Here is a 25,356-nt window from a genome sequence, read left to right on the forward strand (position 1 = left end):
TTTTCCTACCCTGGGGATATTTCCAGCCCTGGGCTCTTGAGCTGTGAAAACTAAAATGATTTCTAGAATATAAGAGTAAGATCAATCACATACCATTTCCTTAACACCCACAATGCTGGATACCATGTTGGGTGTTTAAAACATACCATCTCACTCTCTTTGTGGCCCCATTTTACAGAAGAAGAAACTGAGGCTCAGAGAGGTCATTTACCCAATGTCACCTGGCTAGTGAGGGAATGGAGTGAGGAACCACATCCTGCCTGGTCCAGAGCACAGCATTCTTGCTATCATGCAGCCTGGCTCTTTTCTCTAAGGATGACTTCAGGGAAACAGCAGTGCCTCCTGCCATAAAGGAAAATGCCTGTGCCATCAATTTGAGGTGTTTCTATGTCCTGAAACAGACAAGATTCGAGCCATGATCTCTCCCCAGACGGTGTTTAAATACCAGTGCTCTACGAGATGAGGGGAGACAGAGCGCTTGACTCTTCATTCCAGCCCCACCCTGCAGCAGCCCCAGCGTCAATGTGGCTGTGCCCCAGTTCCACAGACCTGGCCAGATACTGGTGGACCAGGGGCATCTTTCCCGCCAGCCACTTGCCAACGCTGAGTAATCATATCTAATTACACTTAACTACGTCATTACCCACTCCAACATGTGCAAAGAGACACCCGGACGGTGCCACCACCGCAGCCCACCACCTCCTCGCCTTGTTCATGAAATAATTACAGGCCTCTCTGCTCTGCCAAATGAGGCTGTAATTAACCCTAATTGCTCAAAATGCAACTGGCTAATTCTGGGAGATTAATCAAGGGGGACTCAATTGTTAGTGAATGACTTAATATGACAAATTGCTACATTACCCGAGGAGGCCCGCTGCCCCCAGCCATTGGGGAGGTGTCCTGGTGGACCCTGGACCAGCAGTGTCTACAGGCTTCCCAGTTTTCTGGGACCTGCCGCCCCACATTTCACCGTGAAGATGGGCCCCTACATCCCAGCCAGTGACTGGGATGGGTAGGATGAACAGCATGGTTGCCTGTGGACCTCCTGTGAGCCCACACATATGCAGTTTATACTTCACATGTCACCTCTGTGTGAATCTACAGAGGTGCACCTTTCCTTGGACTGATTAGTCTCACACCAGGAAGCACAGCTGAATGAGAGCTCAGGTACAGGAGAAGGACTTCAGACTCACCTTGCCTCCTCGGCCGGGCACCTTTAGGCAGTGCAGAACCTGTACAACTGTACATGGCAACCCTGTCCAAGAAGGTCAAACACCAGTCCACCTGAAGTCTTCCAACAGAACTAGGCAGTTAGAAGCTGTGACAATCCTAACAAGACTCAGGAAGGTGGCTCTCTCTGAATCTCCTCCTGATTTAGGTCTCATAGGCCTGGGACAAAAGCCAACCCTCAACAATTACTTTTCATCACTCCGGGCTGCCCACAGCACCCAACAGCATCTGGCACCGGCCAATCTGTCCAGCCAAGCTCCTTGCCCCCCTTCAGGTCTCTGCAAGCCACTGACTCCAGGAGGTCTCTCTGGTCCCCTAGTTTAGACCACATGCCTTGTTGAGTTCCACGGCCCCCAGTTTCTTCTGCTTCCTTTCTTGTCTTTCTCTCCCGTGAGGCTGTGTGCTCCTTAAAAGCAGACCTGGCTCTGTTAGCACACGACTGTGTCCTGGGTGGATGCACGCAGCTCACGAACCTGGCAGGTGAAGCCCAACCCAGAAGATTCTGTCTAGGAAGGGAGGCCGACCTGGGAGGCAGTGTCCCAGTGCATGCAATCGTGGCCCTGACCCAGCGCCTGTGCTCAGGTCTGGACGCAGCACAGAGCAGAGAGGGGAACAGGAAGGCTCCTCAGGGGCAGCGGCATTTGGACTGAGGCCTGGAGGAGTCGAGGAGGGCACCCCAGGGAAAAGTGCAAAGTGAAAGGTGTGGGGTGTGCGGGCAGCCCAGAATCCCAGAAGCCACTTTCTGAGAAGCTGTGAAAGGCTGCCTGGCTCTCCGAGGTTCTACACAGAGGGTGGGTGGGGCAGGTGGAAGGGAACCAGTGTCCCTGAAACTCTGCTGCCCAGACAAAGAGGCTACGGGGAGGGCCAGAGCACAGCTGAGACCAGAAAGGAGGAGTCCGGCTCAGTCAGGAAGCACATTCTGATCCCAGGTGCGCTCCGCCTGTTCCCCTGCACCCCTCACTCTGCCCAGGCCTCTAGGACTCCCTCTACGTCTGTCCTAACCAGCGCTGATCCCTCTGAAATAAAGCCCTTACATTCACATGGAAACCCCAGGGGCAGATCCAATGCCTGGCGTCCCAGCCCAGAGGGCATCTGTGAGTGTGGCTGACAGGTGGAGGGCCGAATGGTCAGGCGGTGACTCTGCCCCCATCACGGGAAGCATTCAAGGTGTCTGGGGCTGCCAAGGGGCTTCCTCTCGTGGCCAGGATGAAGCAGCCTCAGGGATCAGTGATCCTCTGAGACTCTCCGATGCACTGCAGATGACGGAGAAGGGCTTACCTGTGGGTCAGGAGGGTGCGCGGGCCCCAGGGTGTGGCAGAGGTTGTTCGGGTTCCCTCCGTGGGGCATGTGGCTGGGCTGTCCTGCCATCCTGCATGCCAGCCTCACGAGGGCACGGGCTGCAACAGAAAATGAGGGCTTTCTTACACACAGGCCTGCGCTCCTTCACTTGTCCCCTTTTACAAATGTGCAGGCTGAGGGGCCGAGCTGTCGAGTAACTTGCTCATGGTGATGTGGCTCGGATGTGGCTCGACAGCCCACGTGACACACCTCCCTCCATTACGCTGTCCCGACCAGGCTGCTAGGATTAGCCCTGCTGGACAGAGGTGAAAGCAGGCTCTGTGCCGGGAAAAGCCCAAAGGTGGCCTGCCAGCCAGCAAGAGGGGCACCACATTCAGCACCACATGGGACAGCCTGTTCTTTCCACATCACTGTCCCCCATGCCTGACCCCCTATTCTCACCCCATACAATCCCAGGTTGGCAGCTTAGTGGCCAGAAGAGACCGACCCTGAGTCAGACTGCAAGTCTCAAATCAAGGACTGCCGGTCCCCATCCTTGCTGGGCCCTGGCACTCCAGACACTGGGAAGGCCGAGGGTCCCACTCACAGTCCTGTACAAACCTCCAGGCAGGGGCAGAGCCCTTGGCACATGGGAGCAGCCCCCTCAACCTCCAGAGCTGGTGCTGCCACATCAGAGGCCCCCTCAGAGAAGAGAGGCAAGGAGGCCAGCCACCAATTGCCACAGTAACCGCAGTAGCCGTCCCTGATGAAGCACCCGTCATGTGCCCAGGCCTGAGCTGAAGGCCATCTCAGCATCACTCTCAGCAGACAGGCACGGCCTGGGCAAGACCCAGACCCAGGCACACAGAAGAGGCTGTTTGGCCCCTTTTCCTCCTCAGGAGGAAAGCCCTCCACTCACGCACCAGCATTTCTGCAGCACCTAAACTGCAGTGTCCAGGGCCAGGCCCAGGCTCCCATGGGACACCTGGAAGACGGGGTGCAGAGCAGGCAAGTGACGAGCGCCCCCAACTAGGCTGCGGCTCCTTCCAGCAGGCGTGGTCCTGGCATTCCCGTGGGCACCTCTCCCTTGACCCACCCCACGCAGAACCCAGAAGGACTGGCCAGGCTACCGGAGCAGCACTGTTTACACCCTCTAAAGTGCTGGAGTCCCCGTCCCCAGGGATCAGTGGCCCAGGGCCCTGGTCAGGACAACTCTGAGCTGTAGACACCCGAGCGGGGTGAGCTGGTCTAAGATAACACCCCCCGCTTGTCTGCTCCCCTACTCCCTCATGATTTCACCCACCTGGCCCTGTCTCAGCATCCGCTTCTGGAAAAGCCGAGCCCGTATACCATCTTTCTCTCTGAACGGACCTTGCCTCTTGCCACCTATGAGTAACCTGGTCATCCCTGGCCATCCCCACCAGCCGAAATGCAAGCTGACAGGCTTCTGGTCCAAGGGGTCGGCAAGCTTGGCTGCACGTGTCTCCTGGGCGCACACATGCCCCACATGAAGAGGGTGGTCTGGGCAGCAGGAAGGAACCCACACCGAACCCACCCCTCTCACAACTGGGGTTGGCTCGGTCAGAGCCCTGCAGACCTGGTCACACGTTTCTCCCCGCTGTAGTTTTTTCTGGCAGTCAACAGGCCAGCCCTCCCAGGCTCCAAGATGTCTATGACACCCGTCAAAGTGTGGCCACCAAGCCCTGAATCATCCGCTGACCCTGACCCTTGGCCTCCCTGGCTCTGCCCTCCAAGAGCCTCCCTAGAATGCGCACACTGCTGTCCAGCGCCTGACCTTCCTGTGTCCCCAGGACAGGCCCAGCTCCTCCCTCGCACCCCTCTCTTAGTAGATGGCAGAAAGCGAGGCCACGTGGGGCATGGCACTGTCCACAGGTGGTGCCCACCTCAGCCAAGCAGGAAGTCTCAGGTGCTGAGAATACCTGCCCAGTATGGCCTGGCCCGATGCTCTCCTCCCTGTGAAGCCATCAGTTTTGACCCTCACACATGGTAATTTGGGGCTTCCCTGGTGGCTCAGATAGTAAAGATTCTGCCGGCAATGAGGTAGACCTGGGCTTGATCTCTGGGTTGAGAAGATTCCCCTGGAGGAGGGAATGGCAACCCACCCCAGTATTCTTGCCTGAAGAATTCCAAGGACAGAAAAGCCTGGCGGGCTACAGTCTGTGGGGTCACAAAGAGCTGGACACGACTGAGCAACAAACATTAGCACTTTTCATTTTCATGGCATTTTATGACCTTCATCCTAATGTGTATGTGAGATAAAGAGGTGGATCTCTCAATATCGCTCTCTGCTCATCTCTCGAATGAGAGTCCCTTGGAGGGTATTACGGGGTGTGCCTATACTTCTGAAGTCTCTCCCACCCCATCCCCCCTGCCTCTGGCCCAGCCCAGGCTTCCCTCCGCCTGGATCTCTGGGTCTCCTCCTCCACAAGGGCCTCCGAGGAGGATTCCTGAAGCGCAGATGGGTTCCCAGCCTCTCAGCACCTCCCAACCATCTGTGCTGGACTTCTGCACTGGAGTGCACACACCCCCACCCCCTCGCCCCGGGTGACACAGTGAGGACCTGGGTATGAAAAGCCCCGGGATAAACAGATAAACATGAGCAGCTTCCCCAGGCAGTGCTGTTACTCAGGAGGGAAATGTGCGCGACAATAAGCCGGATACAGAGGGAACAAAATGTAAAATGAACATGAATTTTAAGATAAAACCGGAGACTCCCGCAGGCTCTGCAGCTGCTTCGGGCTGCACCCCTAGACCCCTCGGGGTGACATGTTCCCCGTCCTCCGCGCTTAGGGAGACCTCGGGGAGGAGGCTGGAGGAGAGCTGTCTCCAGCAAGAAGGTTCTGTCTTTATCTCGGAAGGCACCAGGCGTGGCCCACAGGCCAGGTCCATGCGTGACTCGCTCACCTGCCTACCTGCTCAGAGACCACGTGGGTTAGAAACCACAACGCAGCCATCTCTAGTTCCCATGTCCCGCCCCCACCCAGCCTCCTGGAGCCAGCGGGCCTGGGTTTATAGCTTGGCTCTGTCACTACCCAGTTGGGACCTTGGGCAAGTCACACTGGGCAGAGACCTAGGAGGTATTTGCAACATCACCTCCCACGCCCCCATGTAGCGATCACCTAACACCTGTACCCAGAGGTGGTCTGCAGGCTCTCAGGAGTTCACCCCACTTCTCACACAGGCCCTAAAAGTAAGGGGCCCTGGTCTCATCAGAAATAACAGTAATAGGAACTCCCTGGAGGCCCAGTGGTTAAGAATCTGCCTGCTCGTGCAGGGGGCACGTGTTCGATCTCTGGTGCAGGAAGATTCCACCTGCTGCGGGGCAACTAAGCCCACGTGCCACATCTACTGAGCCTGAGCCCCTGCTCCCACAAAGCCACTGCAGTGAGAAGCCTGCTCACCACAGCTAGAGAGTAGCCCCCACGTGCTGCAACTAGAGAAAGCCCATGCACAGCAACGAAGACCCAGTGCAGGTAAAAATATAAACAAAAAAAATTGAAAATAAAGAGAGCTGAGCACCGAAGAATAGATGCTTTTGAACCGTGGTACTGGAGAAAACTCCTGAGAGTCCCTTGGACTTCAAGGTGATCCAACCAGTCCTAAAGGAAATCAGTCCTGAATATTCATTGGAAGGACTGATGTTGAAGCTGAAACTCCAATACTTCAGCTACCTGATGCGAAGAACCAACTCACTGGAAAAGACCCTGATGCTGGGAAAGACCAAAGGCGGGAGGAGAAGGTGGCGACAGAGGATGAGGTGGTTGGATGGCATCACTTACGCGATGGACATGAGTTTGAGTGAACTCCGGGAGTTGGTGATGGACAGGGAGGCCTGGTGTGCTGCAGTCCATGGGGTCACAAAGAGTCAGACACAACTGAGCAACTGAACTGAACTGAGTGTCCTTATGCTGAGCCCCACATACCCTTCACCTCCGTTAGCCCATCACCTCTTAACATCACCTCCACGAGACAGATTCTGTTACTGTTCCACTTAATAGACAAGGACACTGAGGCCCAGGGTGGTTAAGAGATTTGCCGAGATCACATGTAGCGGAGCCAGGGTGGAGACCTGTGACAGCATCTTTGCCCCAAACCCCTGGTTCTGCACCCCTAAGGCCCTTACCAGCAGAGAATCATCTTCCTTTCCAGCAGTCCCCACAGAACAACCCCCACCCCCCAATTCACGAATGGGGTGGTGCTGAGTGGGCAGGGGTCCCAGGGGCAGTGGGCCATGAGGGGCCATTCCCCCACAGGGACCCCAGAGTCTCTCTCTTTGGGATGGCACGGAGCGGATGCAGTACTGCCATCCACATGCCTGGTCTGCCAACCCCTTGGGGTAACTTCCTGTTCCTAAGAGCGGTTCTGCCCAGAACCTAATAGAACTGGCTGCAGCTCAAGCCCCTGTGAGGAGGAAGGGCCTTTGTTCCAGGAAAGGAGTCTGCAAGTCACAGCACCCCCAAGTGCCAGAGAGAACCACACAGAGAGGATGGAGGCAGAGGGGGAAGGAAGGGGAGGAAGGAAGGAAGTGAAGGTTCTCTCCGAGGCACCCAGTGGCCAGATCTCTTCCACTTAGCCTGGGCTGTCGAAAGACCCATTTTATAGGCAGAGACTCAGGCTCAGAGAGGGAACACAAAACGTCATGTAGGGAATAAGCTACAGAGGGACGCTCTGAACCTCACTGTGCCTCCAAAGCGCCACCCAGGCTCAAGACAGCCTCTGCCTCTTAGGGTTTTCCAGGGTGTTGGATTTCAGTGGATTTGCATTCTGTTTGGCCACATCTCAGGGCTTCCCTGGTGGCTCAGACGGTAAAGAGTCCGCCTGCAATGCAAGAGAGAGGGGTTCAATCCCTGGGTCGGGAAGATCCCGCGGAGAAGGGAATGGAGGCCCACTCCAGTGTTCTTGCCTGGAGCATTCTGTGGACAGAGAAGCCTGGCGGACTACCGTTTATGGGGTCGCAGAGTCGGACACGACTGAGAGACTAACACTCTCACTTTTTCTCATACCCCTGGAAATTCCTGCCAGAAACCCCTTGTTAGGGGGTCCAGCTGCAGAAAGATCAAGGCAAAGGGATGAGACGCAAAGAGCAGGGTAAGGATTCTGCACACAGGGCACCTCCAGGAGCTGCGTGTCTCGTGGCTCCTGCCAAGTCGCAGAACAATGGGGCCCAGGCTGCCAAGCCCAAGTCAGGGGCCAAAAATCTGTGGAATGTGAGACCCGGAGCCGCAGGCCACACTGAGCGCCACCTCACAGAGGGCCTTTCTTCTGCAGGGAGTGAGAGCCCTGCATTTCCAGGGCTCCCCAGCCTGGGTTCACACATGTGCCTGTCCCCCAGGTGCCCAGGGACTGGATGGGGACGAGCTCGGTGGGGAAGGCCCAGGGCCTGTTTGGGAGCCCAACCTGCCTTGGGTTCAAATCCTGGCATGGCTGCCTTTAATCCTTCATCTGGAAAATGGGGCTAAGATCTACCTTTGAGGGTCACTAAGAATTAACTGCGCTAACAGATGTAAACTCCTCAGGACAGCAGAGGGTCCGCTGAGGCTTTAGCTGCTACCAGCGTCGTTTCCACTAACCACCCCTGGACAGTGGAGGAGGGCCGGACTCCATGCGACAGCCATGGGAACTGGGGCTCAGAGAGGGGCGGGGACTTGCCCAGGGTCACACAGCCGGTAAAAGACGGAGCTGGGGTGCTGGACCCCAGATCATGCTCTCTTTACCACACTGCATGGCTTCTTTGGGGTGACTCTGGAGCAAACACCCTCCTCAGCGTTTACAAGACCTGGAGCTGCTTTTGGAAAGCCCCCGACAAGCTCCCCTGGCCCTGGACTTTGGCAGGGCTCTTACTAATGTGGGGCGTGACCCTAAGTAGTTGGGTGAGTGGGTTTAGTCTGGGTACTTCCTGGAAGGGATTGGCTCCCAGGCTGGGCTCCGAGGCTCCCCAAGAGGCCTTTCTGACCACCATTGTCACCTGGCGCTTGTCTCCCAATTTCTTCTAGGGCAAAGTCACGTCCCTCCATTGCCTCCTGCCAAATACCACACTTCGCGGAGGACAGCGGCTCACTGAGGCCTTATCCTCTCAGGAAAAATGACCCAGGACACCAGGAAGGCTCAGGCCAAAGACCCAGCTTGGGCCAGGAGTTTGCGAGGGTCATGGGGGTGCCAGTATCCGTCTACACCTCACCGTGCTCCTCAGCCCTGAAGTGGGAACAGTGAGTGTCCACTTGCCCTTCTCTGCACATGTGTGTGCCTGTGCACACGTGTATGCAATCAGGTCACAGGCTTTAAGCAGAGCCACGTTCTTGGTGTGTCCACAGGGGCAGGGTCGTCACTACCCCAGGTTTGGGGGTGGAGCTGGTGAAGGCCTGTGTGGCTCCCAGGCTGAGAGGCTGCCACACCCTTAGAAAAACCTCACCGACAAACCCAGAGGCCCGGTCTCAGCTGGACGCCATACGCTCTGCCCATTCTCTGGGGAAGGCCCCTCTCTGTTTCTGCCAGCTGAGTGAAAAGCTTCACAAGTCGTTTTTCCAAAGCAGGAAGCCAACCTGGTGACTCCCCGCCCTCCTACATACACAGAAGGAGTGGCCTGACCCCAGAACGGGCACAGGGGGCCAGCTCTGCTGCTCCAGCAAGCTCCTGGCCACAGAAACTTAGGAAAGGTGCTCACTGCTGGGGTGGCAGGGGGAGGAGAGGTGCCACAGGCCCACATGGCCCAACACACCCCTACACAGACAGTGCTCTGAAGCCCAGCAGGAGGCCAGGCAGTTCACAGGCTGGCCACTGGGGAGGTCAAGGCCAGTCCAGCTTCAGCATCAGCCAGCACTCACAGCAATGCCTCCCCAGGCTGAGTAATTTGACATCTTCCAGGAAACCCAAGTGGTGCCACCAGGTCCACTTTGCAGATGAGGAAATTAAGGCTCCAAGGGAAAACGGGACTTGCCAAAGCAAACACCCTCCTCAGTGTTTCTGAGAACTGGGGCTGCCTTTGCAAAGCCCCCTGACACGTGCCTCCCGCCCTGGCCTTCAGCAGGGCTCTTACTAAAGTGGGGCGTGACCCTAAGGCGATGGGTGCTTGGGTTTAGTCTGCCATTTGCTCCTCAGACCAGGGAGGCTGTGAGTAATGAGGGAAAGGGACACCACTGATGACCTGGTGTCCTCGCATGAGGCCTGGGCACTGAGGATCGCCCCCACACAAGGACCAGCCCTAATGACAGCCCACGCTAGGAGCCCTCACTGTGTGCACGCCAGGGACATGCCAAGGACTGTGCACGCCTGGCTCCACCCCACAGCCACTCTGCGCGGGGGCTGCTACAATCCACAGAGGAGGAAACGAAAGTTCAGACTGGTTAAGTGATGGGCCCAAGGTCACACAGCAGGCAGCAGGCAGGACTGACATTTGAAACTAAAGTGTGCCTGCCTCCTCTGGTCCATACTTCCTTGGACAGTGAGGATGGGAATGAATCAATTCTGGCCCAGGGGTGTGGTTCTGGCTGCTGCTTCCTCCATCCCAGGCCCCCTTCCCTTCTGGGGTTGAGATAAGGAGACATTGCCCATTCATCACTTGACAGGAAGCAGCTCAATCTCAGGCCAGAGTTACAGGGGCAGGGGAGCTGCAGGGGAAGCGCCACAGATGGTGTCTGGCTTCCTGACTGGTCCTGGGTCTCCTCATCCCACCCCCAAAGTCACACTCACAGATTCCATGGCTCCACGACCAGCAGGAGGCTGGCTTCTCTGAGACCTGGGGCCACATGCAGCCCCTGGAAGGGCAGTGCGGCCTCTGCAGTGAGGTCCCTAAGCCCCCTCCCTCAGGGCAGCGGGGTGCCTCCACAGGGTAGGCCTGCAGAACCTGGAGGCCAGTGGCTGAAGGGACAATGCAGCACCCACCCAGCAAGGGGGCCTTTCTGCCCACTCAGCTCACCTTCCCTCCAGCCCCCCAACCCCATCCTTCTCTTCTGGCTTGCATCTCCTCACCCACCCCACTTCTCTTCAGCCTGGGGCCTCTCTCCAGAGCTCCCGAGCCCGACTACCAAAAGTCCCAGGCACTGAGGACTCACCTGCCCTTCCCTGGGTCCCCGTGTCAGTGATGGGATCTCGCATCTGCCCAGGAAGCCAGCAGGAATGCAGGCTCATCCCAGGGACGCCTCTCCCTCCCTCACAACCCACTCCTGGGCTTCACCTAGGCTGCTGGTCCTTTCCGCAAACATGTCTGCACTCACCCAGAGACCCTGCCCTCTGCTGGCCTGGGCCCTTCTCAGTGGGGTCCCTGGAGTCGGCTCTGCCTGATGACCCAGCCTCCCATCAAGAGAGGTTTCCCCCCAACAACATGACACAAATCCTAACCGGCTGCCCCCCACCCAAAACCAAAAACCTCCCAGAAAGAGGCCCACACGCCTGAGCGAGGCATCCCAAACTCTGTCCAGCTGGCGCCGGCCTGCTGTCCTGCAAGCCTACCCCGCCCCAGGCCCCTGCACGTAAGGATCTTCCCATCCCAACCACACAGCACCCTGAACCTTCCAGGTCCTTCCATGCTCCAGCCTCTGCTTGGGCTAGGACCAACCTAGGACCTCCCATGAGGCAAAGTCCGTTTCCTGCATCAGGACTGGGTTCTTGGCCCTAATCAGGTTCAGACTTCTCGTGGGACCCTGGGAAAGCTCCGCCTCCTCCTGCATCCATCAAGCGGACACAGCTGGACCCCTTGGGGGGGGCACCCGGGGCAGTCAGGTGGACCAGGCCCCCTCCCCATCTGACGGCGTTCACACAGGCTTCTCCTCTAACGTCCGGCTGTTCGGGTACAAACTGCTCCCTCTGTCACTCTGCCCTCCTCCTCTGCTGGCCTTTCAAGGTAGGGACTGAGCTCAGCAGCCATCTCTAAACCGCCAGGGCCTTGCCCAGGACCAGGCACAAGACGGGTGTCCAGTGGGAGCTGGCTGAGTAAAATTCTGACCAGTCAGTGGAGGCGGGGCTCCTTGCATCCTCCTGATGCCCGAAGCAAGAAACACCTGCCTCCATGCTCAGATTCCCCAAGGTCTCAGATCAGGCAGAGATCACCAGACAATTGAAAACACACCACGCCTGCACTGCGAGGCTTTCCTGAGCCTTTTTAAAATCAAGGAGGCTCCCAACCACCTTTTATTTTCTCCTCCTTCGGTAATAAAACCCAATTCTGTGAGCAAAAGAAAATGTAGGAACCGTCAGCATCTCTCAGAGCAATGAGGCATTTGGTTTCTTCCACGGGAAGGCCTTTGGTGCCAGGACCTGGTGAAGAGTGATCTGCCCAGCCTGTGCTCTGCAGCGGGGAGTGACCGCAGCACCCCGGCATGCTCCCCCACGAGCCTGCACCACCCTCTTACAGATGAGGAAACCAAGGTGCAGAAAAGCCAAGTGAGCTGCCACGCTGGGGATACTGGTAAACGGCGTGCACCTGTGTCAGAACCCAGCTCTGACTCTCTGAAGTCTGGGTTTTAATCTCATTTGCCCAGTGCCATCCTTGGAGACCATGAAGCTGGGGGAAGCTGGTGGTCTCACTCTGCAAGGAGCCTCAGGACCCTTGGGCAGGCCCACCATCCCAAGGACCCCAGTCCGCCAGGGAAACGAACTTGCTCTCTCCTCAAGGCCTTGGTAGGTTCTGCTTTCCCTGGCCTGGAATGCACTGCCTCCTGGCAAACCTGGATCCTCCTTCTGGGCACAAACTAGGGTACTTCCTCCAGGCAGCCTTCCTGGACTCCCTCAGACAGTGAGTGACTCCCAGTCTCCACTGGCCTGGTCCCTATGCCATCGCTGCCTGTTCCCACGTTTTCCACTCCCTCAAATGGAGAATTTCTTCAAAGGCAGAGACTAAATCACTCTCCTTTTGGCCCTGGTGGGCCACAGAGGGGGGTGATCTAGTACATAAACACCGGGGGCCAGGAGGGAGACGCCTCGGAGAGCAGAAGCTTCTCTGGCCCCATGTCCTGTCTCAGACCACGGATACTGCCCTGCCAACCAACAGCTGAGGGGGAAGCCCAGCAGAGCCACCCTCGGGGAGACGGAGGCTCAGTGCTTGTAAAAAGCCCGCCCTGGGCCCCAGGAGGACAGCCGTAATCCCACAGGTGGCCTCTCCAAGGGGGAAGTTCTTCAACCCCTGGCCTCCCCTAATTTTCTCTCCTGCTCTCATCTTAAGGTTTGAAAAGATGGCTATTTCCAGCAGGAGAAACTTCCATGGAGCCCTCACTGCTCAGACATCAGGCAGGGCCCAGGAAGCTAAAACCCACACCAAAGAGAGAAGAGTCATCAGTACTTTTTCCACTTCCCTCGTAACCTTGGGAGTTCTGGAAAGTCCGGAATCACCCAGTGTGGACCCCTCCAACCTGGGCAGTGACAGAGGCCATGCCAGGCTGACGGCCCTGGCCCACTGGCAGTCCCACCAGGTGTGTGGTCAAGGGGACAGCGGTGGCAGAGAGGCAGCCAAGGTCAAGTGCTCTGTGAGCTCAGGCCCCAGAGGTCTCTAGGGCCTCCCTGTCACTCGCTAGGCACACCTTCAAGGGCAAAGAGAGCAGCCCCAGGGGGCTGGAGAGGGTGAGGGGCTCCTGACAGTGGGAGGCAGGGAAAACGCCAGTACCTTGCAAAGTGGCTTCTGAGGAGCTCCAGGAAGGTCTCGGCTCGGGGTTGAAAGGTAGATGCTCACATGGTCCCAGGACCTCTGGAGATCTGGGTGGCCTCTCCGTGCCAGGGCTGGTGGAGGAAGAGGGGCCAGCCCGGTCTCTGCACGGGACTTCCCCTGCCCAAGACTCCCGTCCCCAGCCACTGCCAAAAGGAAACTCCCCCACCACGAGCTGCTCCAAAAATAACTCTTGCTGCCACCTCTGTGGTGAAAGGAACTTGCCACTGCCACCAGGGAGCCTGCTGCTCACCAGGGACTGGAATCTGACGGCAGCGGCCACCAGTCAGTCTTAAGAGAGAGCACCTGTGTACCCGAAGCTGAGGGGCTTGGACTGCAACCAGAGTCCACTCTGGGATCGCTCGGTCCTGTTCCCCATTTTACTCTCCAGGAAACTGAGACCAGAGGGCAAGAGACTGGCCCGGGGCAGGCAGGTAGCGCCCGGCCAGGGCCCAGCCTCCTAAACCCACTCCACACCCACACGGTCAGGCAGCAGAATCTGCCCTGCAGGCTCCACCACCCCCTCACTCCCAACCCAGAACCGGGACCGCAGACACAGATTCCACCAGCCTCGGAGGGATGAGCGGTCCTGCCCTCAGCTCTGGTGCTCCATCCTCACCCACTCCCCCTGGGGCCCAGCAAACACGAAGAACCATAAATATCTTGCTGTCGCTTTAAAAGCGTAACGTTTTCTAGGTGCTTCCCTGGTGGTCCAGTGGTTAGGATTCCGTGCTCCCTAGGCAGGGGTCTGGGTGGATCCCTGGTCAGGGAACTATACCCGTGTGTCATAACTAAGACCTGGTGCAGCCAAACAAATTAAAAAAAAAGCTGAACGCTTTCTAATCTCTCTTTTGTGAGCTGAGCCAAAAAGACTTGCCTAAGAGATGAGAGCCTTGGTAGGCAGCGGCGCCGAGTTCAAGTCCTGGCTCTGGCCGCACCCCAGCTGCGTGGGCCCCGGGGCCCTCACAGGTAAAACGGGGACGCGCAAAGAGTACACAGCGCCCCAGCCTGTGGAGGGCTACATTACGGGACTCAGAAATGCTCAGCCCCGGGCCTGACACACAACAGAGCCCCAGTCAATGGAGTCAGCGTCATTACATCCTCAAGCTCTGGCCCCACGCTCTCCCAAACCAGGCTGCGTGAGTCCAGAAACTGAGCTCAGAGTTCCCGCCTTCCCTTCCTTCCACACGTCCTTCCAGCTGCCGTCTCTGCTCAGGGCCAGTGCTGACCACTGGTGACCCCAAGACCAGACAGATGGAAACCCCCTTGCTCTTATGGGATCGCAGGAGAGCACCCAGCAACCCGGGGACAGATAACCACAAGCCAGAAAAGAGCAGTAAGAGAGCCCCCAAGGAAAGGCCAGACAGACCCTCAGTTTGTAACCCAGGCAAGGTCACGGCCAGCTCCTTACGTGAGGTGGAGTCCGGGAGGGCCTGGAAGGATGACCAAGGTCAGCACCAGAGGGGAGGGGAGTTCCGGCGGAGAACACAGTGGGATCAAAGGCCTGGAGGCTGGCGGACCTGCAGGCACATGAGAGAAGGCAGGGACGCCTCCAGGCCCGCTCCAGCCCTCCGTCTCCGAAAAGAGCTCCTGTGGCCGGCACCTGCCCCCCCTCCAGAATGAGAGCCAGCTCCACCCTGGGCCAGCCACCCCCCGCGCCCCATCTGCAGCTCCACCGCTGGGAATGACACAGGCATATGGCAGCTGAGGCCCCAGAGGACACAGGGAGCTGGATCCTGGCACCGGGGCTCGGCCACCTGCCAGCGCACCTTCCCCACCAGCCGGGTCCAACTGTCGGGCATATGCCAGGTGTCGGCCCCCTGGCTGGCTGCGGCTGGGCCCTTGGCCAGCTGTCCACGGGTCTGCGGGGCCCCAGTACAGGACTGTGCGTCATGCCCCGGCGAGCTGGGAGGCATCCGCCTGCACCCATGGTAGAGGCTCCAGACAGGCTGGTCAGGCCCTCGGGTTGGACACTATCTGCCTAACCATTGTTTCTCTTCTGCTTCCGGCCTCCTGTCTGCTGGAGAGGAATGCCCTCCAGGATGCTCATCTAGGACATGCTAGCGCCCTGGAGAAACACAGACTGTGGGACTCTTTCTCTTCCTCCTGACCAGAGTAGCCAGAACCTTCCAGAAGTGTACCTTGGCTCCGATCAGTTTCCATGCCTGTGGGCACACATGCCCTGCCAGTCACTCCCCTCCTGTCCACCTGGGACTCGGAAGAGGGGGCGGAGCTGTGCTGAGGGGCATAGTCCCAGTGGTCCCCAGACTCTCAGAGCTTCCCGGGTCACCATGAGCCTCCAACATGACCTCCACGCGGCTCAGTGTGGTTCAGTCTGTGGGCGACAGTCTTCTCCCTCTAGTCGGGCCACAACCCAGAGGAGTTCTGGGCCAGCACATAATCTCTGGTGTGGCCCTGGACCTTCCTGTGTCGCATTTCCACCCCCACGACCCCAGCAGTCCCTGAGTTGGCCTGGGAAGTTACGTGGCCATTTTTAACTCCTCGAGGGTGAATCCTGCTCTGAGCCTTGGGGTGTGGCGTGGTGGCTCAGGACTTGCTTGGGAATCTCAAAGGGCTACATGGCCTTGGGAAAGTCATGGCTTATCTCCCAGCCTCAGCTTCCCCACCTACAACATGGGTGGGTCAGGCTCTGCAGTCTTAGGAGAGCTCTTCATGGGCCAACAATTTTTATGAGGCTGACGGAGGATTTGCGACTCACTGGCGCGGACTGTATCTGAGCTCTGGGAGCCTCTATCTAATCCCGGGCCCAGGTCTGGGAGGAAAACCAGACCTTCTGGGTCTGGGATTGCTAAGGGACTCTCTCTCTCTGGCCTTGGAAGGCTTTGTCAGCACCCCCAGGCCCTGCACAGTGCTCTCCCCACAAGTCACACTCCCTCGCAACAAGTCTCAGCCATGTGGGGAGATGGCTCAGAGGCCTCCTGGCTCTCAGACACACGACTGTGGAGGTGGAATGTGTACATGGGGCATCCACACACAGAGCACCCGTGAGATGAGAGATGCAGGCCAGGTCCTTGACCGGTGTCAGGAGCGTGTGTGCTCACAAAGCCACCCTGCAAGGCAGACAGTGCATTCATTTGACAGATGAGGAAACAGGCTAGCGAGGCCACATGACTCGCCGGACGTGTCCCAGTTGGAGAAGAGACAGAGCCTGGATGGAAAGGTAGGCCTGAGTCCTTGTGGTCGTGGGGGAACCAGACCAAAGTGCTTAACTGCACTGCAGAATCAAAGCAGGGGCCACTGATTCCAACTTGGGCCAATCAAGGGGGCTGCAGAGACCTGCAGGTGGCATTTGATCTGGCACCCGAGGGCCTGGAAGCGAGGTGAGGCAGCCCAGCACAGACTCTGGACTCTTGACAGCCTCAAGTTCAAATCCTGCACTTGCCTCTGTCCAGCCACAGGAATTTGGGCTACCTCTCTGCAGTCCCCTCCTCTGTAAACAGGGGCCGGGTAGGACCCATCTCATGGGGTTGTTATGAGGACAAAGTGGAGGATATGCAGGCGGAACACCAGCAGCTCAGGCCTAGCAGGACGAGGCATGCACAAGAGCTCAATAAATGTGGCTGTTGCTACTATTATGATTACTGTCATTGCCATAAAGAACCAGCGCCCATTCAACAGCAACGTTTCCACAATTACTTCCCGCAACTCACTCTGTGAACCGACTGTCACAATAAGGCCAGTCCTCATTCCTCAGGGGTCCCTGATCTCATGACCTGTGAATGTGGCAGGAGGTGACCTCCGCCTCTGGGGATTCTCCCCCTTTGGGGGAAAATGGGAGAGATCACACTGGCTCCTGCTGTATTCTCCAGGAAGCTGGAAATGATGGCAAAGCATTTTACAAAGTTACCAGGACGATGAACCTGAGCCGCCTCCCTCCCCGCACTGTCTCAATAAAATAAATCTTGGCCCACGGCTGGCGAGAGACCCTATATATTTACATGACGATCGTGCCTCATGATCACAGGGCTCCTGGCTGCAGCAAGCAGCGTGTGGCAGGGATGACAGTGGTCCTCGGAGACTCACTATTTTCCAGCGACTTTTATTGTCCATTATATCCCGGCGTTTACAGGGCTCTGCTCCGGGCCTGGCAGGAATATCGCACACGGTGGGGCTGGCAGGCCTTAATATTCCAGTCTTGGTGCTACAGATCAGCTTTCGCATCTCATCCATCCCCCTCTCCCCAAGTCTTTGTGTGATACTGAGACCCCAGGGAGCTCCAGGGGATCTAAAGGGAGAGGGTTGTGGGGAGGGGTCTAGGTATGTCCACCCAAGCCATCTGCTTGGTTCCAGTCTGTCGTCCCACAGAGGGGACACTGCTAACATTGTGGCCTTCCTTGGGCATGGGAGTGGAGGCTGCAAAGTGGAGGGGTGCACGGGGTACTGGAGCCATGACTACTGGCTTGTGGGGGGCTGCTTGCTAATTCTCAGGGATTCTGTGAGACAGTTATCACGTTGGTTGCCCACAATCAGGCCTGGTAGGATATTTATTCCATGGAAATTGGCAAATGCTACAAATCAAGGCTTTGTGCAAATCCCTCTCCCTCCCACCCCACCACCCCTTGGCCTGGGGACCTTTTGTTAAACACCAGCATAGCCCAGGGAGAGGGTGACCCAGCAGGCCACTGTGAACACCAGGAAGGACACACGGACTTAAGAGTCAGGTGTGAATCCTGACTTCCTCACACTCCACTTGTGTGTGACCTTAGGTAAATGACTTTACTTTTTAAGCCTCAGCTTTCTTATCTGTAAAATGGGGACATGCCTGCAATCCTAGGTTGTTGTGAGGATTACAGCACCTCACAGCAAGTTCTCTGGGTGATGCTTAGTATATAGCAGGTTCTTAATAAATGATATCTATTGTTCTTCATTGATTCAACACTTAACAAGCACCTACTCTATACCAGGCACTAAGGAACAGGGATACAGAAAAGCCCCACTGGATGACAATGATCAAATTCTTCACATCTGGACAGTTCCTGATTGTTCTGCAGATGGATTTTTACCCACACCATCTTATGAAGCCTCAGGACAACTTTGAGAGGTGGGCACAGCAGGATAGATGCCCATTTCTGAAATAAGGAAATAGGGGCTCAGGTCTGGATGTGACTTGCCTGAGGGCCCTGCCAGGGCCTATCAAAATAGGGCTCAGTCCCAATTCCACTCCAGGCCCATGAAGGCACCCATCTCTAAATTCCCAGGGTTCAGCCAGACTGGCCCCCTTATGGTGCCAGGAGAACCCAGGGCGAAGGGACTCCTGGTCTAGGATCCTGGGTTCTAGTCTTGGCTCCACTGCCTCCCTGCTCTGGGTCATTCCCTGCCTGGGCCCGTGGTTCCCCACTGGAAGGCTGAGAGGGCTGCACACAGGGTGCTGTTGGCCCTGATGGGTGAAGGTCTGCCTCCAGACTTCCTGGCCTGGCTGAATGTCCCTCTGGCCCCCACAGTCAGGGAGGACTCAGGCATACAAACATCTCCGGTGCCCCAGCTGGAGCCCAGACAAGCCAGGGCCTCTTAAGCAGGAGAGAAGAGAGCATGTGTGGGGTCTCCCGTCCACCTATTTGGGGCTTGCCACTCACCCTGCTGGCGGGGCTCACCCACCCGTTTCACAGATAAGGAGACTGAAGCTCAGAGAGGGGTGGCATTACCAGCCTGGGAACTAGGATTCATCTCCTGGGCTGGCAGCCTCCAGAGCTCGTGGCTGGGGTGCGCACCAAGCCCCTCGGTCCTGACGTCTGCAGATGGGACAGTCCTGGCCATCGGGCCTCAGCCCAGAGGGGTCGAGGAGCATTTCGCTGAAACAAGACAGCGAGAAAAGTACAGGCAACTCTGATGACTCAAATAACCTTTGAAACTAGGAGGTGGGCGGAAGTGGGCAGCATTTCTGGTGGGTTTCACCTCACTTCCTAGAAGGATGCGTCACCAGCTTTAGTTTAGTCAGCGCTCACCCGACCGTCAAGGCGGATCCGCGCTCTGGGTGGCACGTCTCAGCTCATTTGTCCCCAAAGCGATTACTGGCTGGCAGGTGGGGGCCGTCCAGTCAAGGTGGGGGCCGTCCAGTCAAGGCGGGGGGGTTAGGGGAGGGAACTCTTCTCATTTTACAGATGAGGAAACTGAGGCTCAGAAAGAGGGCAGGGGTTGGTGCAGAGACACAGAGCAGGTACCTAAGTTCAAATTCCTTTGCCAGAAGGCTAATTTTTCTCTTTGGGGAGATAGAAAAGGAAAGCTTCTGCAGCTTTCAAAAGAAAAAAAGGGAAGGAAAAAGAACTAGCAGCTGAATGGAATTGCAACAAGGCCCCTGGCCAGCCCGAAGAGGTTTCCGAAATTCTGTACAGTCTGAATTCTTGTGGGCTGAGGGGGTCACGCGATTTCCTCTGCAGAAGGCGAGTTGAAACAGTCTGACTGAGGGGGCAGAGGGAGGGGGGGAGTGTCCACGAGACAAGGAATCATGAGTTTCTGCCTGGCTGCTCAATGACTTGCTGGATGACCACAGACGAACCCTTTGCCCCTCTCAGGGCCTCAGTTTACTGATACTCACTGGAAAAGACTCTGATGCTGGCAAAGATTGAAGGCAGAAGGAGAAGAGGACGACAGAGGATGAGATGGTTGCACAGCACCACCGATTCAATGGACATGAACTTGGGCAAACTCTGGGAGAGGTGAGGGACAGGGAGGCCTGGTGTGCTGCAGTCCATGGGGCCACGAAGATTTAGCCACGACTTGGTGACTGAACAACAACAGTTTACTGTGCACTGAGCCTTCTTCTAATGCACTTGAGTGAGGTTAACCTCCTGACCCCCTTATAGTACATAATTAGCTCCATTTTACACAAGGGGGAAACTGAGGCACAAAAAGGTCAGGTGTGCTGTCCAGCATACGTGGAAGAACTGGGGTATGAACTCAGGTAGTGTGGCTCTAACCACTGAGCCACAAAGCCCTCAGCCTGCAGGAGGCATATCACCAGAGTCCCTCCTGCCCTCAGGGGCTTTGCATCTGTGTCTTGGATACCAGAAGGCAGATTTCTAGAGACCCCGAGCCATCCTTCTTAACTTGCCTGCTGCTCTCAGCTGCTACCTTGTCCATGAACTCTGATTCCTTCGCTTTGCTCAGCAGCCTTTATAACCACACCCTGGGAGACCCCCAGGAAACTCCCAGGTCACAGCAGCCATCGACCCACCTCTCTGAGGCTCAGTGGGGGCCCAGAGTCCGAGTAGGCATAGATGACCCTGCTCTGATGTCCATTTTGGAGCTTTACACTCAGGTCAGCCTCTGGGACCGCAGGAGGGAGACTGCCATTCAGACATCCAAGAAAGACAGAGAAAAACATCTATTCACAGCCAGACAGAACCTGCTCTTTGGAAATGATGCTACTGACGCGACAAGCAGCCCAGCTGGGCAAGAGATTCCCGAATAAGCCTGACCTGGGAACATCCACGTGGAAGGCTCAAAGGCTTGGGTGGTCACCAAGCTTATAAAATCTGTCTGGATGCTCAACCGTGAAATTCCTGAGGGAATAAGGTTCTGACCCAAAACCTGGGCTTGTCTTCCAAAACAGAATTCTTCAGACAACGGACATTTTTTGGCTTCGACAAATAGACTGCTGATCTCTGTGTCACTCGGATCTCTCCAGGAAGACGGACTCATGATGAGAATGTGCTCCCACTCCAAGCCACGCGCTGTGTCACATGTTTGGGTCTGCCAGGTCATTCCCAGAGCGGGCATTACTATCTCCATTTTGCAGATGGGGAGACTGAGGCTCACAGAGGTGCCGATTCCCACAGCTGGGAAAGGTGGAGGTTGAAATCCTGTGGCTGCCTGGAACGTGGGGAGTTGGGGATGAACCCGGCGGAGCCTGCCGTCCACATCATGAAGGGGAGCTCCGGCCAGACAGGGACCCACAGGGGGCGTTCTGTGGGGCAGGTGCATATGGAGTCTCAGGCATGTTTAGAGGAAGCACACACGCTTCCCTCTAAAGAGTGGGAAGAACCCCTGTGAAGGGACAGGTGGGGAGGGCTGGAGCAACGACGGTCAGGACCATGCCTTCGAGGCTGCTGCGGTCTAGGCTTTTCCAAGACACTGGAACCCACTAAGCCGGAATGTTGCACGGAGAATCCGGAACATCTGCACCAAGAGCAGGCGGTCGTTCAACAAACACGCTCGCAGCCACCACCACGCCACTGCTCTATTCCTGGGAGCAGGAAAAATCCTGAATCCACTCATCTGAGGTCTCATGTCTCACCAGAGACCTAAGAATAACCCCCCAAAGAATCCACCAGCCCACTTTCTGTGCTTGAAAGCAGAAGGACAGGAAACTGAGGCTTGGAACAGAGAAGTAAGGGGCCCAAGGACCTTCAATCATTTGTTCATTCAACCAGCAGGTACTGGAACCAGTGCAACCTCAGTGGGGCTCTCCATTTAGAGAGAGAGAGGAGTCTCACAAGCCAATGCACCTACAAGCCAGTGTGACTGCTGCTTTGCACACCAAGAGTGTGGAAACACAAGGAAGTGTCTCGCAGTCTGCCCGAAGAATGGGGTGTTGTTTCTTCAGAAGAGGAAGCTGCTCTGAGCAGAGGAGCAGCGGGAGGGCGCTCCAGGCAGATGGCACAGCCTGTGCAAAGGCCTGGAAGCTGGATGGGCCCAGCATTAGGTGTGGGACAGAGGCCCTAACAACAGCTGTAGCCTCAGCTCTGCAAATGGGCAGGTAAGTGGGAAGAGCGACCCTGAGCACAGAGAGCCAATAAGGCATGCAAAGCCAGCACCAGAACTCGGGTCTCCAGGCTCCTCTTCCAGGCTCTTTTGCACACTCTGCCACCCTTGGTACCAAGTTGAGGTATGAGTTTACTCAATGAGTTACCTGATGAATGAAAGCCTCCATCAAAGTTCAGCAGCATCAAGCCTCCGCCAGCTACATGTACGCTGACCTCCCCACCCCTGCCTTGGTCATCTCCGGTGACCATTACAGACAGGAGGAAGGAAATGCCTACAGAATCTCCCTCTCGAGAGACCCTTCTGGGGCCGTAATTCAGGAGGGCCACAGAGTGTACATTCTGGGCTCCGAGACATGCTCTCCTATTTGCTGAGTATTCACTGAGCACCGAGCCTGGTGCCAGGCTCTGTGCTAGGCACCAGAAAGATTCGCAAAAGGTGGTTACAAACTCTCATACAGCGTTCCCTAATTCAGAAACGGGCCCGGCTGGAAACTCTACTATCGCCCGGGAGAGGCCAAGAGAGATGCAGAGAGGCCCAGGATTTGCTTGCTCAAGATCACTTGGCCAGGAGGTGTCAGGCTGGGACGTGTCTCCGGAAACGACTGGTCACAGGGCTTTTGCCAAAAGAGATAAGAGTTCCCGGGGAAACAAAGGAGCCTGGGATCCCTCCTTCATGCCCTGCGGGCTGCCCTTTACCCACACAGCAGGCGGAGGCCAAACTGGCAGGCACCACCCAGAATGGCAGGGCCCTGTCATACTGGGAGGGGCCCCTCTCCCTGCCGGGGGAGCCCGGCCACGGCTGGCGGCTCGTGCAAGAGGAGCGGCTCTTGGCTCTAAGCTACCTGGGCTGGTGCCACCGAAGGACTAAGTGCTTGTGGCCAGCGAGTCCAGGATGCAGAGCCCTGGGGTCAGCGAGCCCCTGCCTGGGTCCCCGCCTGGGTCCCTCAGTCCATACAGTGAGGGGTTATGACCCTCCTTCCTGGACTGGGGTCCTTGTGCACATCTGTCTCCTCCGTGGGAATGCTGGCGGGACCCCTGGGTACCCTGGTTAACCCAATGCAAATGGCCGCAAACAGTCCAGAGGACTATGGCTCAGCTATGCCCACCCTCAGCCCTGTACCAGGTCAGACAGCATCCCTACAAAACTCACACAGGGTCTTTGAAGACGCAATCGAATTAAGATGAGGTCACACAGGATTAGGGTGGCCCTAAATCCAGTGGCTGGTATCTTTATAAGCAGAGGGAAACCTGAACTCAGAGACACACAGGGAAAAGGCCACGTGACGACAGAGTCAGAGATAGGAGGGGTGTGTGTATTCGCAAGGGAACACCAAGGACTGCTGGTGACCAGCAGAAGCTGGGAGCAAAGCACCCAACGGACTCACCCTCAGAGCCTTGATAAGGAACCAATGCTGCCAACACCTTGATTTTGGACCTCTGGGCTCCAGGACTGTGAGAGAATCAGTTTTTATTATTTCAGTCCACCCCACAGGCAGGGATTTGTCATGGCGGCTCAAGGAAACGAACATGCTCCCCGCCATCCCCCGCCCCCCCCCGCCCCCCCTCCAGCACAGCTGGCCTTCCATGTGCAGCTGAGGTTCCCTGGGTTCTCCAGGCATCGAAGACTCTTTCAGACTCAACTTCTGTTTCGGGTGCTTCAGAGGAAGTTAATTAGTGATGGGCTTCCCCTGTGGCTCAGCAGTAAAAAATCTGCCTCCAATGCAGGAGACGCAGGAGACATGGGTTCGATCCCTGGGTTGGGAAGATTCCTCTGGAGGAGGAAATGGCAAACCACTCCAGTATTCTTGCCTGGGAAATCCCATGCATGGAGGAGTCTGGTGGGCTACAGTCCAGGAGGTCATAAAGAGTCGGACACGACTGAGTAATTGAGCATGGGCCTAGGGCTTTCACAGGCCTGTAAAGATTCTCCCAAATTCTGAAGATGGACATAAGGTTGCCAGCGCTGTCTGACATCTAAAATACAATTTCTCTCTGTCGTCAGCATCCTGCATAAAAGGACACCCGACACAAGAAAGTTGCTGAGGCCAGGCCTGTCCTTAAGTTTCTCACGTCACCAAGGATCAGTGAGACAGCCTCACAGACCCAGACCTGGCCTGGGTCTGGGGTTTGGGAACCAAATTCCAGCTGCTGTGCCCCTCCTGGGTGACTTTTTTTAATCCCTGCTGAGGAAAAGGGAGGCTGGCCTCCTCCACTCTCCTCTGAGTACAAAAAGGAGGTTTCTCCATCTCAGAAACTTGACAAGTATATTCCAGTTAACCTGTGGGTAATTCCAGTTAATCTCCTCTGAGGACTCGGTGATCTCCCAGCCAGAGGGTGGAGGCATTCCGGGCCAGTCAATGAGGGAGGATCAAGAGGGAAAGAAAATAAAAGAGGAAAAAGGAGGAGGGAGAAGGAGAGAGAAGCACTGACCCTTCTTGTGAAAAGAAAACCGAATTGTGAAATTATGCAACGAGCAGACATCACGGGCCGGATGACTCCAGCCTTCCTCAAAGACACCTCGTAAACCCGCGCCCAGCCTTGGAGGGAGAGGCCAGATGCCTGGCGCTGCAGGAAGGGGCTTTCGAAACATCTGGCCCCAGGGGGTGGCCCGATGACCCAATGGAGGCCAGTCACCCTGAGCTCTGTGACCGCTGCACCCACGACTACCGCGTGGTGACCGGTGAGGTGCCCAGAAGAACCGCTGGGGATCACAAGCTGTCTGAGTTCAAGGAATGTTTCTTTTCCAGTAACTCGAGAGTGCTAATCCCATCTTAGAGATGCCCCCAACGCTGGGGAAACTTTCTGCCCCACCGTGCTGGGGTGGCCTTGCCTGGACAGTCTCAGGAACCTTAGATGATAAGGCCAGACGTCCTCGCCTTTCCAGGGCTGGCGTCCATCTCTCCCTCCCTCCCCTTCTACACGCCCAGGCCAGGGGCAGGGTGGGCCCCAGCTCTCAGGAAGCCAGGAAACACACTCTTTTCTGGGCTAAATGCCCAGATTCCTTGAGCAGTCACAGGACACGCTTTTTCTGAGCCGATCCAAAGCCACAGGCGCAGTCTGAAAGTTTCTTTGGGCGGCATGAACCTGCGGGCACCAAGGCACACCTGGAATTCCAGGCTGAAGGCTGGTCAGCAAGAGAGGCCCCAGCTGGGCAGGGGGTCCACGCTGCCTCGGCGGGTGACCAAGGGCACAGAGTTGTGCTCTGTGGGCCAAGAAAACGAGGTTCCTTCATTCCGTCATCATTTGCCAGGCTTTTCTTGAGAGACTCACGGAGCCAAGGGCTGTCTGAGGAGCAAAGCAGAGAGCCTTATCCCTCTAGAGGTGTGTGGTCAAGAGGTGGATCCAGACACAGCAGCAGACAGACACGGCCATTTCAGACTTAATAAGTGCTACGAGGGAAACACAGCTGAGGAGCGGGTTGGGGTGAAACAAATAAGGCTTCATGGGGTCGCTGGGACAATTAAATCAGATCGT

At 56.6% G+C, this 25,356-nt stretch overlaps 1 protein-coding gene across 4 annotated transcripts in view; it reads right to left on the reverse strand.

Annotated features, from left to right (window-relative positions):
* Window positions 1–25,356, reverse strand: part of NEK6 (NIMA related kinase 6) — an 85,168-nt gene that overhangs the window by 39,236 nt on the left and 20,576 nt on the right. For 2 of the 4 annotated variants that reach the window (XM_015094197.3, XM_042245719.1), the window contains one exon: window positions 2,509–2,627. In XM_015094197.3, the coding sequence (XP_014949683.1) occupies window positions 2,509–2,598 (90 nt within the window). In that variant the 5' untranslated portion in view covers window positions 2,599–2,627. Of the gene's footprint in view, window positions 1–2,508; window positions 2,628–13,120; window positions 13,428–18,822; window positions 24,077–25,356 lie in introns of those variants that run through there. The other 2 variants (XM_060413799.1, XM_012163196.5) reach the window with 2 other exon arrangements.

The sequence above is a fragment of the Ovis aries genome, chromosome 3 (genome assembly GCF_016772045.2).
Source record: "Ovis aries strain OAR_USU_Benz2616 breed Rambouillet chromosome 3, ARS-UI_Ramb_v3.0, whole genome shotgun sequence".
NCBI lineage: Eukaryota > Metazoa > Chordata > Mammalia > Artiodactyla > Bovidae > Ovis > Ovis aries.